At 36.4% G+C, this 18,536-nt stretch overlaps 2 protein-coding genes across 2 annotated transcripts; one reads left to right on the plus strand and one right to left on the minus strand.

Moving 5' to 3' along the window:
- Positions 1–9: 9 nt before the first annotated feature.
- On the plus strand, positions 10–9,778 carry LOC116292411 (DNA ligase 3). The gene is made up of 27 exons (XM_031699731.2): positions 10–538; positions 821–958; positions 1,075–1,221; positions 1,455–1,561; positions 1,853–1,897; positions 2,005–2,091; positions 2,280–2,437; positions 2,771–2,945; positions 3,182–3,271; positions 3,399–3,464; positions 3,568–3,636; positions 3,843–3,905; positions 4,060–4,139; positions 4,939–5,026; positions 5,162–5,239; positions 5,813–5,848; positions 5,928–6,015; positions 6,226–6,368; positions 6,650–6,724; positions 6,893–7,039; positions 7,262–7,292; positions 7,495–7,658; positions 7,881–7,955; positions 8,069–8,113; positions 8,192–8,277; positions 8,510–8,576; positions 8,830–9,778. The coding sequence occupies exons 1-27, from the start codon at positions 151–153 to the stop codon at positions 8,926–8,928; spliced, it is 2,835 nt and encodes a 944-aa protein (XP_031555591.2). The 5' UTR covers positions 10–150; the 3' UTR covers positions 8,929–9,778.
- A 3,892-nt stretch (positions 9,779–13,670) lies between these two features.
- Positions 13,671–17,426, minus strand: LOC116307427 (uncharacterized). The gene is made up of 7 exons (XM_089039401.1): positions 17,348–17,426; positions 16,314–16,642; positions 15,543–15,608; positions 15,285–15,435; positions 14,928–15,197; positions 14,455–14,844; positions 13,671–14,369 (listed from the first exon to the last, which is right to left on the minus strand). Exons 1-7 carry the CDS (start codon positions 17,424–17,426, stop codon positions 14,113–14,115), a joined length of 1,542 nt encoding a protein of 513 aa, XP_088895527.1. The 3' UTR covers positions 13,671–14,112.
- Positions 17,427–18,536: the final 1,110 nt, after the last annotated feature.

Raw genomic sequence — 18,536 nt, forward strand, 5'->3', positions numbered from 1 at the left:
TATTAGCAATCTCTTAAAATAGGAAGATCCATGCGGAGTTTGGGTTTCCTGTGGTACTAGACTATCCTTCCCAGTCTCCCTGCAATTTTAACACCACAGGAAGACCGGTTTGTTTATGGGCTTGAACAGACTTGCCCAAAATTTCACTTCATGTATTTTGCTTATACAAGGATTTTTTCTTGCCGAATAATAACTTTAACACGCAGAATTACGAGAGTTCGTCTCGGCATTAGAACTGTATTCAACATGACGGACGAATCGAAACCGTTTGTTGTGGAATACGCGTCTCAAGGAAGAGCTAAGTGTAAAACTTGTAAACAGCAGATTGAAAAGAAGTCTGCGAGAATAGGAAAACTGGTTACAAATCCATTCAGTGAGGATGGAGGGTTGATGAAACAGTGGTACCATGTAAAATGTATATTTGAGGCTCTGAGTAGGGCTAGATCAACGACAAAGAAGATCGAAAGTACGAGTGAGTTGGATGGGTTTGAAGACATGAATGATGACGACAGGAATATGATTGAAGGATTTATTAAAGGTATTAAAGCTTATGTAAAGTTAACTATTTTTTTCTTTAAACGTCGTTGGAAAACTTTTTGAAAGGCATAGAAAGCATACGTTTTGCTTATCCTGATATAACTCTTGAAACAGAATTAGAGGTTTAGTTGAGAGGGAGAGATAGAGGTGAACAGTGGAGGTGAAGGGGAAGAATGTGACCAAATTCGGCTATATTAATGGTATAATTTGGGGGGAGGGGAGATTGTCAAATATTGGGCTATTGGGTTATGTTGTTGTGATAATGCTGCTCTAATGTGTTTAGATGGTAAGAGCAAGGTCTCTTCTGCCACAAAAAGTCCTGCTAAGAGAGTTCAAGCAACTCTTAACTTCAGTCCTACGAAGGGATCAACAGCAATACGGACACTTACTACTGATGCTGCTGGTAGATCAAGATCTGATGGTAGGGAATTAAAAATTAAGGATTCAATTTATTTTCGCTTTCGGCTTGTGATTCTAATAAAATACTGTAATTAAGATTGCAAAATAGACTCAAAAATTTCATGTTGTACAATGTAGATGAATCATCCACAGGCAAGCATGGTCTAAGTAAGGATGACACATTTCGTGAGTTCAGACGTCTTTGTACCATGCTGGCAGGAGAGCCAAGCTATAATGCCAAAACAAAGATCATTGCTGATTTCTTAAGCGCAGGAGCATCTGGAGGTAATCATCTGCAAGGAGTGGTTGTACAAAGGGTGGATAGTGCTAAGTTGATGCTGTTATCCAATAAATTTATCCAGATTTATCCATCGGATAGTGCTATCCACCCTACGTACGACTGGGCCCTGCAGCAAAAATGTTTCTAAAATTTTGTATTCATATTATTTTGTAGTAATAATCAAGATTTTAACATTTTTGTGTCATTCAATAAGCATTATACATCTGCATAATTTTAGATGGTTACACTGGAGATCTGTTTCTGTTAGCCAAGCTGTTGTTACCAGGAGTTAACAAGAGAGTCTATAATTTACAAAGCAAGCAGCTTATTAAGCTTTTTAGCCAGGTTTGTATTTCATTTAAAATGATTTGAATAGCTTTAATTATTCATTAAAATTATGCAAATCCTTATATAGGTTGATAAAAATGTCCAAAACCTAGATGAGGTAAGAAAAGGGTAATTAGGAGGATTCATCCTTTAGAGGAGTGGGCACTGGCCTATTAGCTAACATCTGATCAAAACATCAGAGTATTTGAACAAGTTCAATGTCATACTGTAGACCTATGTTTTCTTTATATGGGGAAAATCCTTGAAAAATTGTTTTTGCTAATCAATCTTCTTTGCACTGAATTTCAGATTCTTGGGAGTGATCAAGATGAAATGTTAACTGACTTAGAGAAGGTAATTTGAATTTCTTGAAATAATTTATTCAAGTTGAATAATTAGGATAATGAGTGAATGATTTTATAGCAAAAATATTGGTAATGTGTCGTTAATTATTGTTTCAGGGGGATGTAGCTGAGACAATAAGTGATTTCTTTGAGCAGAGCCTTGCTTGTAAACCTGTAAATAAAAGTACCCTTAGTAATCAAGAGGTATATTATTATATAGTATCAATTTTATACTGTCTTATCATATATAGTCTCCTACACAGCTGCTAATAGTGTTGTGAGTGTTGCGTGACGACACCAATAGTGGCTGCATAACCCGTAGGAGACTAGTCTTATCATTGATGTTCAGAAATCATATATTTTCTAAAAGTTTTTTTAAAAATTAATTCAAGGTTGATGAATTCCTGGATAATCTCACAACTTTTAGCAAAGAAGATGACCAGATGAGAGAGTTAAGAAAGATAACCAGAAAGTGTACAGTGAATGACCTGAAGTACATAATCCGGCTGATCAAGCATGACCTTAGAATGAACACTGGTGCCAAACATGTGTGAGTTAATAATAATAATAATAATAATAATAGTTTATTTATCCACATAACGCCTAGGAGCATTTCACATACTCGTTGATTGATTTGTTGATTTGGTTATGTATTTGTTATGTATTTGTTATAAGTTTCCTTAAAAAATAACTGGACACTAAAGAAGTTGCAAGGAATTTGTCACGAATATTGCCTTAGCTATATAGTACAGGGCAGGGGGGATGGGGGATGGGGGGGGGGGGGGGGGGGGGAGGGGATTTAGTGGCTTACAAAGGAATAATAAACGAACTACCCCAAAAGTAACTGTGCTATTCATGATCAACATTCTCACTATATTCACAGCTTAGAAGCCATTGACCCAGATGCATATAAGGCCTTCCAGGCATCAAATGATTTGAAAGATGTGATCAAGAGATGTTTGGACAAAAGATCTGGGGATGGTCATCATGGAGTACCATCCATGAAGAAGAAACTTAGCATTCGTGCCTCTGTGATGACACCCATCAAACCTATGCTGGTAATTAGAATATATATATATATATATATATATATATACTGTAACAGTTATAGAGAGGTTAGACTGAACTGTCTTGTTTCTTGAGGGGTGGAGAATGTATGTACTAATGTACTGAACCATCTTGGCATCCCTCCTCTTCCTACCACACCCATCCCTGCTCCCCCTGCACATTAAGCTAGAAATAATAAATAAAAGGTATCTTGCTGTCATACTAATCTATTGTTTTGCAACTTTAGGCTGAAGCTTGCAAGTCATTTTCTCAAGCAATCAAGAAGAGCCCAGGAGGAATGTATGCTGAAATCAAGTATGATGGAGAGAGAGTTCAGGTGGAGTATAGTCTGTGTACAGCCACATCTCACCCCTCTCTCCCTTCCCTTCATGTGGACTTCTAATAAAAAAGCTGTATTTTGATGTTTTCATTTTTCATATCATGTATTGAATAATTTCTCTCAGGTCCATAAGAGTGGTAATGAGTTTGAATTCTTCAGTCGTAACCTGAAGCCAGTCACTCCTCACAAGGTACAGCAGTACTGTCTTGTAGCATAGTTAAGACAGTCTTTTGACTTTATTTACACAGAGTATACATAATACAAATAATGTACTTGATTTTTTATGACTTTAGGTGGCAGACATAAAGGACTTTCTTCCCAAGTCTTGTCCTCATGGAAATAATTTGATTCTTGACAGTGAGGTGAGACAAATAAACTCCCTTAGAAAGTTAAATGTTGGATTACTAGGTATATATCCCCTATCTTAGTGTTGGCTTTGTTTGGCAATGCAAAATAAGACAAAAATACATGGAAATGCCAGACGTATGATTTGGTATCAAATTAAAACTATTTTTCCATTTTTTAAAGCCTTTTGTCTCTTACATGTAGAAAATTTTCATCTTTTTAGGTTCTCCTTGTTGATAACAAAACTGGCAAGCCCCTTCCTTTTGGAACTCTTGGGATTCACAAGGTCAGTATTCATTATTGTATATAGATGACAATCAAGATCCTCTAGTAAGGATTGTGCAAGATTGTGCATCTATTTACAGTAATTTAGACTGTTTAAAACTGTTGTTGTTGTAACTGTTATTCCATTTATCATTGTTTGTCTGTACTTTTACCAGAAATCAGCTTTCAAAGATGCAAGTGTATGTCTTTTTATATTCGATTGTATTCAGTTCAATGATGAAAATCTTATGAAAAAGTAAGTTATGGATTTGTTATGGACAGTTATGGACGTATACAAAAAACTAGTTATATTTTTGTTCTGGATAATACGTACTGGTCCTGAACAGAGGGGCCTGAAGAAATGGAACAGAAGGTTGCAGGGTGGAGAGTGGGGGGCTTAGAGGAAAAGAAGTTGTGCCCACTGTAATTTTGCGTTATGTTTGTAATTCTTGTTTCATTGAACACTTTTCAAAAACAACTGATAAATCTCTCGTACTATCATCTTAATATGTAATGAATGCCAATCAAAATTATCGAATAATAAAACCATAGATAATTATTTTGTATGGTGGAAGTACACGAAATATTCCACTCAACCCTGGAAAAAAAGGTTTTGGGGAAAAAATAGTGCGCAATCATTATCGTTGCTTCTCTTAACTCTTTTATGAAACAAAACTGAAAGATGCATGTTTATCAAAGATTTTTAACGGAATGTTTTTTAATTTTTACATTTTAATATCATGTTATTAAGGCCTGGCCTTGGCACCGCGTTCCGCATGTGTCGGATCTAATGCAAATGAACTCCAATCGTCGCTCGTTTGCGTTGGATTCGGCGTATGTGGGGCTCGGTGTAAAGTTTAATGTATATTTATTTTAACATTTGATATAATTCTTAATTATTTTACCATATATTTTTAGTGTTTAATTGTAATTTGTAAAGCGCCATAATTGGACAGAAATGGAAATGGCGCTATATAAGAATAAAGTTATTATATTATTATTATTACATTTTATGAAGAACTGTATTTACGATTCTAGCATTTTCATTTTTGAAGGACCATGCAAGAAAGACGTCAGATTCTGGAAAAGAATGTCACTCCTATCCCAAACAGAATCATGCTCTCTGAAACTACTTTTGTAAAGGTTTGTTTAGCGAAGGGACTTATATTTGACTATTCCATGGATTACGCTATTCAAGTTTTAAAGAATGTGTTGCATACATTTTGTCGGTTCAATGTAAACTGGGCAATCAATGGAAAACTGTTCTCCACTCTTTAGACTGAGAAGGAGTTGTCCAAACTGATGGCCAGAGCTATGAGAGAAGGGCTTGAAGGTCTTGTTCTCAAGGACCTCAAGGTATGATATGTCAATGATATGAGCCGCTTAGTATTTTAGTTATAATGGATAGTAGCATCCGCGTATATGGTAGAGGAACTTGTGGTCATGCTCGTTATGATAGTAGCGGTAACGATGACGGCAATGTCGACGAAGATGATGATGGTGGTGGTGAAGACCACGATAGAGCAGTTTTCGTATGACTGTGAAAAGTTCAGTGCCGTAAGCGCGCCGTGCCGTGACCGTCATGTTTTCTAGTATATTAATTGGCTGATTTTTTTCTCGCGCAATGTGATTAGCCTGTCAGTGACTTGACCTTGGTGTGACTGCTTCTATGCCGTGTTCCAGTATTTGATTGGATGGAGAGTAAATTCTCGAGCAATGTGATTAGTCTGGCGTATCCCTTGTAGTGGCACGACCGTGTGCGTGCTGTGAGCTTTTCACAGTCATACGAAAACTGCTCTAATGATGATGGTGGTGGTGATGATGGTGGTGGTGGTGGTGGTGGTGACGAGTGCGATGATGATGATTATTTCAGTACAATTATTATAATATTACATATTACATCATCTGCGCTGCATTTGCTTGTTATAGGGATTTTACGAACCTGGGAAACGGCACTGGTTAAAGGTAAGTCAAGATAACAAAAATAAACGAAATGCTTATGCCTTCCGTACACCTCAAACATTTTTATCGTGATTATTTTTAGATGAAGAAGGATTACTTAGAAGAAGGTGCCATGGCAGATACCGCTGACCTGGTTGTTCTAGGCGCGTACTATGGCACAGGAAACAAAGGTATTCCCATTGAAATAAAACCTTTATGAGACGCCTTTATAAGGTGGTTCTGTAAGTGATGTTCAAAAATAGCTCTCATTTACTGCCTTCAAAAGCGATTTGAATGCGGCTTATTGCTGTTGCATATGGCTTGTTTCCCTCATCACTTTTCGTATTTCACACCAGTGTTTGTCGCTTTGCAAAATACTTGACACTCGTTGTTATTCCCAGGTGGGCTCATGTCAATATTCCTGATGGGAGTATACAACCCTCGCACCAAGATGTGGTGTACGGTAGTCAAATGTGGCAATGGCCATGATGATAAAGCAATCGAGAGGTTGAATAGAGAACTAAAGATGAAAAAAATAAGCAAGGTAGGTTACCAGAAACCTCGTTCTTATTCTTAGAAAATATGTCATAGCTTTGCAGCATTTTAGAGCGAGTGAGCGAGTCAAAAACCATGGAATTGAGAAGCTTGACGACTGGTATGTTGTTAAGGTGGGTGAAGGGTTGAGGAGAGTGTGAGTGGGTTTGGAGGTGATGTGTCTGACGTTAAAGGGGGTCCGATTACTAAACCATGTTATAACTTAACTTAACAGGCCATGTTTTAATTACTTGCTCATGCTATGAGGATTTCCTCAATGATCTAATATAGGACCCTAACAGAGTTCCAACTTGGCTTGATATACACAGAAGCATCATTCCTGACTTTGTTGTAGATGACCCCAAGGTAATATTCATCAGTCAATCGTGAATTAGGCACTTATTCATTCAAGCTAAGCCTACTATGCTAGATACGAAAACACGATCCTACAGTGCATTTCACATAATCTTTGACGAGTGGTTTCCGAATTATCTCGTCTATTGAATAATTCAGAAATACCTTGATTTTAAACAGAAAGCACCAGTATGGGAAATAACAGGAGCAGAATTCAGTAAGTCAACGAAACATACAGCTAATGGAATATCAATACGATTCCCGAGGGTGACTCGAGTAAGGGACGACAAGGATTGGGAGACGGCTACTGACCTCGACCATTTAGCGGTATGTCTTCTTCATATTATTGTTTCTATTTGTTTTTCTGCGTTCTTGCTGCGAGTCTCTCTTCTTAGTTTTTTCTCTGTCCAATCTTTTCCCTTTTTCTTTAGTATTTTTTACACATTTGTTTCTTTTTTCTTTTCTTTAGCTAACATTTTCCGCCGTCTTGCCGCTTATCTTTTTTGCTTTACTGATTTGCCACTTTTGTCTCGTTTCTCTTTGCTGTAGACGCTGTTCAAAAACTCCCGCGGATTCACGGGTAACTATATTTGGGATTTAAATATTTCTCAAAGTTTCTTGATCTCAAAATAAACAAAAATAAACTACAATAAATGGGTAAAGGTAGACGGTTTAGTTTGCTACTGTAGATGGTAATTTCCCATAAGGAACTCGCATTTTCCCCTTAAGCTCATGTCATCTTTTTACTAAAATGGACTCTTTTTGTCGAATTTTTCTTCAAGACACATCCAAAATCATGGAAGATGACAAGGAAGACAGCGACGAAGAAACTGCTTCAACAAGTAAAGATGTAAATATGGATGACGACGAAGATGACAAGGCCAAGAGCCTTGGAAAAGGGAAAAGGAAAGCTGATTTGAATAATGACGAGGAAATCGTGAAAAAAGTAAGCACTTTTGGACAACACTAGTCTGATGCGCGCGCGTGACAAAATTCCAGTTTCCGAGCTCGAGGGTTTTTGTCTGTGTTCTCTGGTTTTCTTCCTCACTTCGTAAAAAACTAAGCTTTCTTGCTCTCTGGCGCAGAGTTCGGCTAATGAGCAAAATAACAATACATTTTTATTTGCTGTCTAAGAACAGTATTTTATATTCTTGCGGTATCATTCTAGAAACAAATATGCAAATATGGATCCAGTTGTTACCAGACAAATCCTGAGCACCTGAAAAAATATTTTCATTCTGTGGTGAGTAGATTTTTATTGCCGCTAGTTATAACGTCGCTGATGAGTTCAGCTTTTGTAATGACTGTATCTTTGTGTGTAACTGGATGTAACTTAGTTATTTTTTGGAAAAATAGGCAAAGACTGCAGAGCCTGGTGATCAAACAGGAAATTCCTCAAAGGTAAATTTGTCAGTACTCATTCGCTTCCCAATTCTCTTTGTTGAACCTATTTTCACATGAACTTCTTCTTTCTTACAGGGGTTACCATCTGTGTTCAGTGGATTACAGATTTTCGTGAACGACGATATGAAGAACGCTAAGAAATTAAAACGCTACATCATTGCGTATCCTTCAATATTGAATTATTATTAAGAATAAATAAAAAATGTATGTTTAATCCTAGGATTACTGTTTATAAGCCGTGTTACGGTGGATCAGTGGCAGCTTGTAGTCTTGTGTTGCCTAATACCACTTCATGCTTACATATGTTATTAACAACTGCAAGCTTTCATCGCTCTGCGATGCTATTGATATTGGCTCACATGCTCTGATTAATAGATCCTTAATAAATGATAGATATGATGGAGACGTTGTTTCAGAAATAAATAAGGAAACGGCTACTCATATAGTGACTAACAAAAAGGTTGGTACACGTGATCTTTAAGGACTACATATCGTGAGGTTTTGTAATTGCAACTCAGCCTTGTGACTTGAAGATCCATGGGTATTCAGTCTTAGCTAGCATCGTAAACTTTACTAACGATATCAGTCCCCACAGGGTAAGGGGTGAGCAGAAGATCCATGCAGTCTATTCTCACATATATAATAGTTCTCGCATTTAAAAATTCACTGAAAAATATGTTTAAAATATTATTTTTTTTGTTCTAACCATGCAGGAAGCATCTGGTAATGGTGCCGTTGCTGTTTCAGCTAACTGGGTGTGGGCATGTATAAAGGACGAAAAACTTGTTCCTGTCAAGAAATACCAACTCTAGTCGTTTGCATACTGGGCTTTCCATGGTCAGCTGTAATAATAATATAAAAAGAAAGGCCACACAAGCACTGGGACCGCGATTCGAGATATAATATGTATTTTTTTTCCAAAATAAGCCCTTGATAAGCTGTCTATAAATAATATACCTGACATAAACAAATCATCTCCCCTCCCTAATACAGCACATATTAAAATGAAATTGGGAGGGAGGCGGGGTATAGGCACTCTCGGACCTCCTCAATCTCGTATCCAGAGCCTTCATTTCTTACTTCACATGCTCGGCAAAATAAAGTAAGGGTACGAGATTCTTGGAGCTTCTCTGAACACGCCCCTGCAACATAAAATACGTCATTTGATCAATTTATGACTGTTTACCCAAGACTTACATTGCAACAAATATGAATTATTATTTGACACGATAGCTCGTATCTTTTTAGAGTTAATATTCAAGAGGGAACTATTTAGAGATCGCGTTACTTCGAAATCCAATAATCATAGTTGTATTATAATTAAGCTCAGCTTACCTTAAGATATCAAATTTTTTGATTTTTAGCAATAATGTTATCAACTGTCAAAATTTATTGCATGGTTTGTTAAATAATTTACTATTTATGTGCTCTTTAATTGATGTTCAGTCAAATGCGCTGTCGACTATTAAAAATATCATGCGAATACCTGGTTGGTATCAAATACGTAGAGCTTGAATATATTATTTATATTATTTTTAGAATAATTGCACTTGCCAGATTCCACCAACAGCAATTTGGAGAATCTATAATATTTAATAATATTTCGTAGAATTATAAATATATTGTGAATATATACAATAAAATACTGATTCTTTACTAGAATGTTTGTTGTTTGCGTGACAAATTTAGTCTGACGCGCGGCCTGGGTGTCAGTCACGCAATGCAGATTTGGACGCGCGTGCGCGCATTCTGGCGCGCTTTTTCCAGGTTTTCATTTTCAAACCAGGTTTAATTTCGTGCAGAAATGTCAGCATTTGGCCTCGATTTTTCGACAGGAATACTAGGTAAGTGTTTATGATTTTTTACCATTATGTTTCTTAATGTTTTAGTTACGTATCTGGCATCGATTTTGTTGATAAATTCGCTGAACTACATTGTTTTGCCCACCAACTCTCAGAATTTTAAAGTTTAAATAATGATTAATATAAAGCTAGCTATAAGCTTAAGCTTATTTTTCAAGTATCTACGAGTTTCTTATTATATTAAAAAGCTTATATTTCAAGTCTATATGAGTTTCTTACCATCTTATAAAAATCAGATGTATTTGTATATATGTATTCATATATTCTGTAGGAACCAATATTTTAATCTCTATTATTATTAACTATGTTCAGATATGTTATATATCAGTTTATTTGAACAATATCTGCAACAACATTTAAACTTACATAAGCTTACAAGCTTAATATCCATTATTTCATTAATGGCCACTATCTTAATGACTAATTATTTAAAAAACAACCAACAAACAAAAACAGACAAACAAACAATAGGCTGAATAATCCATGCCAAATTTTATGAAGTTAAATGGGTCAGTTTATGAGAAGCGTTCTTAAAGAGTCTCATATCAATAATATTAATACAGTCTGACCAAAATGTTTATTATGTCAGCAAAAGTAGCATTTGACAATTATTTGCTGAAGGCAAAGTGATCACTGGTTAATATTCACCAACATGATGAAGTAGAATGGGATACTTACAGATAATCACTGAGCATGCGAATAATAATTATTCGCATTGTTTTAGACTTGAGAAAAGACAAAATTTGGGATTTAATAAAGCATCTTTTTGCTACTTCCTCTTTAGTATTTTTACTTGTGGTAATCACCAATGAATGTCGTTTCATAATCACTTGCTGCTTGACCAATCAGCACACAAAACTCTATATACTCAAGCCTTTCTAATAAATCAAGGAACAATAATATTGTATTGACATTGAGCATGAAATCATTTTATTTTGACGCAGCCTTCGGCCGAGGTGAATAAAACTGCCAGGTGAGGGCTTGATAAGCTCATATGTTTGCTAACTCATATACCGAATCAAAATATGGCGACAATTTGAATAACTATTGTTCTGGAATGACTAGCAACTGACTAGCCTCTCATACATATGCTTTTGTGTTTCCACAAGGCTAGCATGTCAGTCTCTAGACATGAATTCAAATTGATTGCCAGATTATAACAATGAAATAATTATTCTCTATTGGTTAAGAAATGAGAAAATTAGTGAAGATTGTTGGGATCCTGTATTTTATTTATTTATTATTTTTTGATGATTTTACTCTTTCTCCAATAAATAAATCACCTATAAATTATTATTTTTTGAGTAAATAATAATCGTCCTATGAATAAATTTTGTTTAAATGACTATTTTTCAATGTTGCTGTGAAAGCCATAGGTGGTTAAACTTTTAGTAATCCAGGTCTGATGAAACTCGGCTAATCACATCCAATCACAGCTGGGTATATTTTAGACCACACAAATTGCTGGTGATATACATTTTTATTCATCCATCCATCCATATATCCATCCGTCCGTCTGTCCATCCATCCGTCCATCCATCCATCCATCCATGCATTCATTTTCATTTATTTATTTATTCCTTTTTTGTTTAATCCATCCATCCATCCATCCATCCATCCATCCATTCATTCATTCATTGGTTCGTTTAAAAGTTTTTAGTTTTAGAAAAAAGAAATCGAGAATTTAATTTTTTTTATGCACAACATGTTTTTCATTAGTCTGTTTACCCTATCTTTATCGTATATCTATCACTATTATATAATTGCACTTCTGTAAACATTGGTATTTTTTACTCCTTTTTACTTTACCGATATGTATGAACGCCCTCAAAAAGATGTTTTTTATTCACGCTTTTCTGCTCCAAATATATCTTAAACCGTTTTTGTTTTATTATATTTCTTTCATTCTTATCAAGACAACGAATCATACAAAAATACAATAGGTAAATGGGTTAAGGAACGAGTACAAAATTATAAGGAGATAAGACAAGGCTTCCTATAGCTGAAAATGTTAATATTCTTAACTTAATTTAAAATAAAGAAAGTTATTTTAATTTAAAAATTTCATGCAAACCCTTAAACACAATTTAAAAATCTCATGATTGACGTTTTTTCATTTTAAACTCGAGTGATTCAAGGAAGCCAATTCGTCAAGGTACTTCTAAATAACTGTAGCTACCTGTATACTAGGAAATTTATTCTGTAAAAAATAGCCAAAACTCTGTTTCTCGAGAAAATCTCAAATGTTGCTTGTCAAGCCTGAAGAAATAGTGACAAAGGCCTTTAATTGCTTTCATTGTTCGCTTTCCTTTTGACACGGATTTAATTGATCTTGGTGTTATTTTGTACATAACACATACAAACATTGGAAGATCAAGAAATCTTTTAATGACTGCTTTGTTTGTCGTCGGTTGCAAAATTGAATTTCTTAAATAATAATTTTTGCGGCAATTCCCTTTTTTATATATTCAAGAATAGTTTTGTACACGAATATTATTGCTCGTAATAAGTTCGTGTAATTAGCTTAAAAATTATTACACTGCCTGTATATCAGGAGAAATAAGAAATCGGTAGGACAGGAACTAATACCCGAGAAAACTTCGTATTGTAGCCGACTATAATATAAAACACCTGCCGTGTACTTATAACCATATATATATACTTGCCGCCATCGACAAGAAAAAAATAATTAGGTTGCATTGTTTTACTTGGAAATCAGAGCCACTCTTGAACTATATATAAAGGAGCTAAGACCTTTACCATGAGTGAAAATACAGTTGGACTTGAGATCGTAAAGTTTACTTACATGTTACTTGTGCCGTTAAACATAGTCGGTAATTCTCTCGTTTGCATTCTATTTTCCAAGAAGTCAAGTGCTTTAAAGTCAAGCTTTACCAATTCATTGCTCTTGAACCTGGCCATTGCAGATTTATTACTGGGGTTAGTAGTTCTCATCTGCTCCCTACTCGTTCACATTATTGGCTTACCTATCACTGATGTCTATTGCAAAATATCGGGAGGTACTTTGTATCTTACGTGCAGCATATCTGTTTGTACTCTTGCTATAATATCCTTAGAGAGATATATAGCTATTCTCAAGCCTGTTTTTCACCGCAAACAATCAAGAAATCCGAGGCTTGCAAGAGTGATCCGTCTTACTTGGTTGATATCCCTTTTGGTGGTGAGCCCAGTCGTGGTTTTTCTCAAGCAAGTAAAAGTCACTGACATCCAAGTAGACTGTGGATTCCATGATACAGATGATGACATCAATTTTGGGCGGATTTACGACGGTGTCGTTGTTTTATTTCTATTTCTTGTTCCAAATATTTTAATTTGTTGGCTTTATGGGCGAATTATGTTCAGTTTATGGTTTTCGAAGCGGCATACCGATAAAGAGCGTAATGTGGTACTCCAGAGGTCGCGGAAAAAGCTAACTAAGCTAATGCTAACGGTGACACTAGTGTTCACAGTGTCATGGATCCCTTATTACGTGCGTACTGCTTTATCTCTCGTCTTACCTCACACTTACCTGTTCTTCTTAAATGTTGTCGTTTGCCGCATTTTTATCATAATTAACTCTAGTGCCAATCCTGCCATCTATACCTTCCAAAGTCGTCGTTTTCGAAAAGAACTTAAAAAACTCTTTAGTTGCAGAAAAAATTAGTACCCTCTTACCAAGTGTCCTCCTTTAATTATTTTTACTAAACCAAAACTACCCATACTTAGATTATAGAAAAGCGGAAACAAATGTGCAAAGCCATTGGAGACTGAATGATCCTGGTGTTATTCCCGACCAATAGATAAAAATGGGTGTTGAGAGACCACCACTACTATAGTTAAATATGGTAAACCAAGGATATATACTTGAACTAAAATTAAATCTGACTCTGCATCAGTGCTTTCAGTGTCACGCTAAATCGTATAAAGTAGAAAAAGCATGCAATCTCTTCTACCAAAAAATGGAATCACCGGTAAGAAGTATATATTTATAGTGAAAAAGTTCAGTGCCCGCAATTAGACTCCAGTTCTACAGCACTACATACTGTATACATAACTGGCTCCAAAAATAAGCTCAGTCCGCATTTACAAAATGAAATAAACTATTGATAACATCCATACACTATGGTATTATTTTTAAACTACAAGTTTGACTTCATAATGATATTTGTATCCTGGTCGTGTTGCCATGTCCTGAGGATATTCATCTGCTGTAGCATTGTTCAGCTCACATGTGGATAAGTTTGGATAGTAGTTGAAGGTCTGACATGCAGTATATAGCAGGCAATATCGAAAACAAGTCAGACTATCTGACACTTGGTAGAGGCGTTGGAAGACGTGGTTACAGAGAACAAGTGGCTGTGGATTTTCTTGAAACATCCTGCTGGGTTTCTCTGTTCATGAAAAAAAGAAACAATAGGATATCAAAATCTAGATAATAAATTGCACAAGAAATTCGTCTAGGATTAGCTGGCTTACCGTTGCGGTAGTGCTGGACACAATATCTCGCTGACCAGGACAAGGCGAGTTTCTTAAGATTGTAGACATAGAAGGAGTAACAGTTGCGCCCATAAATGTACGTACTAAAGTGGCAGCAGTTACCGTTGGCATGAAAACAGAGCTTTCTTTTGACAATACCGTCAGCAAGAGTTGGAAAGTTACCCTCCATGTATCCTGTAGCTGTAGCACCGCAACGGTTTTGTGGTAGACACTTGTTTGGAATACGATAATAGCCTCTTGCACCGCGGAACACGTACCAATCATTCTCAGTCAAGTTGGTGTCATCTTGAATGAGGGCTGATGTTAATTTGGTTGATAAACGAGAATCATCGTCAAGATATCGATGGTTGGTGCACACCTCAGAACTATCTGTAACAGGAATGTTGAACTTTTATCAGACTGATTAAAGAGTTGGTCTATCACACTTGAGACTGGAAGAGGAATAACCTTACCTTTAACTTGTAGATGAAGGGTCTTGGTGTTAGAACCAAGAGCATTGGTAGCAGTACAAAGATATATGCCTTGATCAGTCTTGTTGACGTTTAAGAGACTGAGATGAGTGTTGCTAGAACTAGATTGGATAAGTTTTCCTTTGTGTGTCCAGATAACAGTAATAGGCGAATCCCCTACGGGTTTACACTGTATAGTGACGTCTTGGTGTTCGTATGTAACGATGTTGGGTGAATCAGCTTGATTAGCAAAGACGGGACTACCGAGGGGTCCTACCCGGAGAGAGAAAAGGAAGATTTGTTATGATATTTCAGTGACAGTTAGCCAGAACTTAATGGGTTATAAAGAAATGTTGATACCTTTTCTTCGACCAAGAATCGTCGACCTGAAACAAAGATGACCATCGGATGAAACCCAAGTCTTTGGATGAATTCTTATCCATCGTGCTTCGATATCCCTGTCCAATGTCCTTGTAACATATCCGATATCATTGGTATTTCCTTGAAAAGTCTGGAATGGAACAAAAAGATGATCATGGAGTCTGTCTTAAGAACTACAAAATTATAATAGACAGTTGTATTTTCATGCCTTACTCATAGAAAAATGATTACTGTTACCTTAACCTGCGAAGCAGCATTGTCTTTATAAAATATAAAATTGATGTTGTCAAGGCTATATGACACCTTTAAGAGAAAGTGGAAGGAGATTTATTGTTATTTATTGACAATAGGAAAGTAATGCAAAATATGCCAAATAATATTCTATATTATAGTGTAAGAAATCGCACGACCTCGAATACAATTCGTTATTCTAGGCACAAGTGAATGATGTTTTGAAAGTTCTTGTAATTGCACGAGCCTTTAGGCGAGTCCAATTAAAAAACGTTCAATACTTTTCGAGTACATATATATTAATTACGAACTGTACGAAAAGGTCGTGCGTTTTTTTATTGATGGCACACTCAACAAAATATTCGAAGCGAAGGCATTTAGTTGTCACCAGACTAGTTGTAAAAGTTTTAGTATTATGTATAATTATATTTATTACATGTTTATTATATTATGTTTTGTAGATAAAATCATTTAGCAAATTTTACAAAGTGGATCCCAAAGCAACTTAATAGGAACTTCTACGATGTATAATTAAGAATTAATTGTACTCCTCTAGACCAATAAGAATCGAGTAATTTTTATGAGTGTACTATAAGTATTAATACTGTGTTAAAAGTGCAACAACAACAACAACAACAACAACAAAACACATATAGATCTTGAATTATGTTAGATTTCAGCCAATCACAGCGCGAATAGCTGTTTTGCCGCCGGCCCTCATTCTCAGCTGGTGACGAACACGCGATATTCCTATCTTTAAAAAGTAAATGGAATTACCTGGTATCTCGTCACCCATCGGGCAACACCATTTCCTCTTCCTTGCGTGACTATGCCCGTTACGAGCATTACGTGACCAAAGTCAAACATTAGCCAATGGTTTCCACTTTTTGTTTTAGGACACCAAGAGTAAGCGCCTGTTGCAGAATTCAACCTTCCTTTATATGGTTCATGGTCTGAACCATAGAAAGACGAAGCTGTTATCTGGTTATTGGGTATTTCTTTATCTTCTATACCAAGATCTGCAGGAGAGGCTGGGTACCGGAAATAAACAACATTTAGAGATTTCAATGATAAAAGTAGATAAAAAAGTTTAAAAGGGTGTGGTACTTACCTCGACCATACGTGTATACTTCTACCCTCATTGATATGTGTTGATTCCAGGTGACGGGGTTAAATCTGACAAAGCGTACATATATGACAGTCGGTAGGACGTGGCGGACTACAGTTTCGCTATCTGAATTTCCAGTAAATACCTGCGTATTGATATATAAAACCTATTTCAGAATCATAATTTTCATACTATTAGCCTCGATAATACCTGTCGTATAAATCAGTTTTAAGTTTGTCATATAGAGGTTACATAATTTACTTCACATGGTGGCATGGATGGATTGGCCACTTTCAACGGCTGGCTGTCAAAATTAATTTGTAAAATTTCAAACACGAAATATTATGGTTAAATATTAAGAAATTAAAATTTTGAAAGGGTATAGACAATACATTTGCAGATTTCAGTTTGCTGGTTTCTATTTTTATCAAAATTGCTGTAATAGTTGTTAAAATAGTTTCTTTTTTGTATCTTTCCTTCACTCGTAATTGATTTGCATAGCGACATCGTTTTCGGTCATTTTTGGCGGTTGTTGTCAGTCTTCAAGTTTTGTGTCTAACGATCGCTTCATGGGAGAACATTTATGACGCCCAGCATGACCGTGTGACCTCAAGAAAGATTTCCATGCATATAAAAGCTCCCACTGAACTAACCTTCCTAACACCTCCTTCCAGGTATTCAGTCCACAAGACTGTATTATTACCATACGACAGGTAATAGCTTGTTACCCACTGATTATACGCATGTCTCCCTTGTGTTGCAATGGCAGTGACAAACTCCATTCTGCTCAGATCTATCTGTAACCACTGATTCGTGCCTAATGTTCTAACCACCCAGGCTTGGCTCGAACCATATTTGGTCCAATGTAAGCGGCCATATGAGCCAGGAAATCCAGTGAAAGTTGTAGAAGCTGTAACAAGGCTGTCTGGTATTTCTCCACTCATCATCCCCAGGGGAAGCGTTGGCTCTGAATTCCAAAAAAAAAGTTTTTAATTCTATTTTCTTTACATAATATCAATGCATTTTAACCTACTTGCTTCGCAGCCGTACAATTCGGTTCTGATGCACACGTGACTAAACCAAGTCTCTGGGATTATTTGGACATAACGAGCAGCGGTGATCGTCTGTAAAGTCTGGATTGTGACCTCTCCACTGTTGAAGTTCCCTGGGAACTAGACATCACAACTCATTAGCATTAGTTTATGAAAATTCTTTACGATGTAAAAAGATATACTGCGTTCGACTCCCTCTCTCCAGACTCGGTTTCAAGGCCTGGTTCAAATCTAGATCGATTGCTTGGTTTGATTCTTAGCTTTGATGTGGTGTTTTTATTTGAGCTGGACCCATGTGATCAGAAGCGGGTCAAAATAGTAGTATGGAAATAGAAACGGGAAAGTCTATTTTGTACTATATATAGTCTTACACAGGCCTTGCATCAGAAGTCCTACTTACAATTCGCTTGGCTCCATTCTCAAGATATGTCAACCAACGTCCTTCAAGAACTGCATAGGACAGACTAAAGGTTTTAACAAACTCGTCGTCATTTGGGTTTCCTTGTATGGCGATAGACTTGATCATGGTGACGAGCCCCAAGTCTATTTCTAGGTGCTGGTCAGCGTTAGCTTTACCAGCACACCAGACATGCGTGTTGTGGAGTCGGGCTTGTTGAGGACCGAAGGTAGTTAAAGGAAGTCTTGAGGTTGAAGCAGTTAAATTGACTTTACTGGACTGGATCCCTAGGATCTCATTGCAGTCTTTTGGTTAAACAAAAAAACAAAACAAAAGGATGAGCAGGGAGCGCTGAAGAGGAGGGTGTTAGTTTGGTGTCCACTGTATGACTCTCATAGAAACGATTTAAGAGAGTTCATAGAAAAAAAACACCAGCATTAATT

The sequence above is a fragment of the Actinia tenebrosa genome, unplaced genomic scaffold (assembly GCF_029948245.1).
Source record: "Actinia tenebrosa isolate PJP-AT-01 unplaced genomic scaffold, QUT_ActTen_1.0 PGA_scaffold6__47_contigs__length_16458017, whole genome shotgun sequence".
Classification (NCBI taxonomy): Eukaryota; Metazoa; Cnidaria; class Anthozoa; order Actiniaria; family Actiniidae; genus Actinia; species Actinia tenebrosa.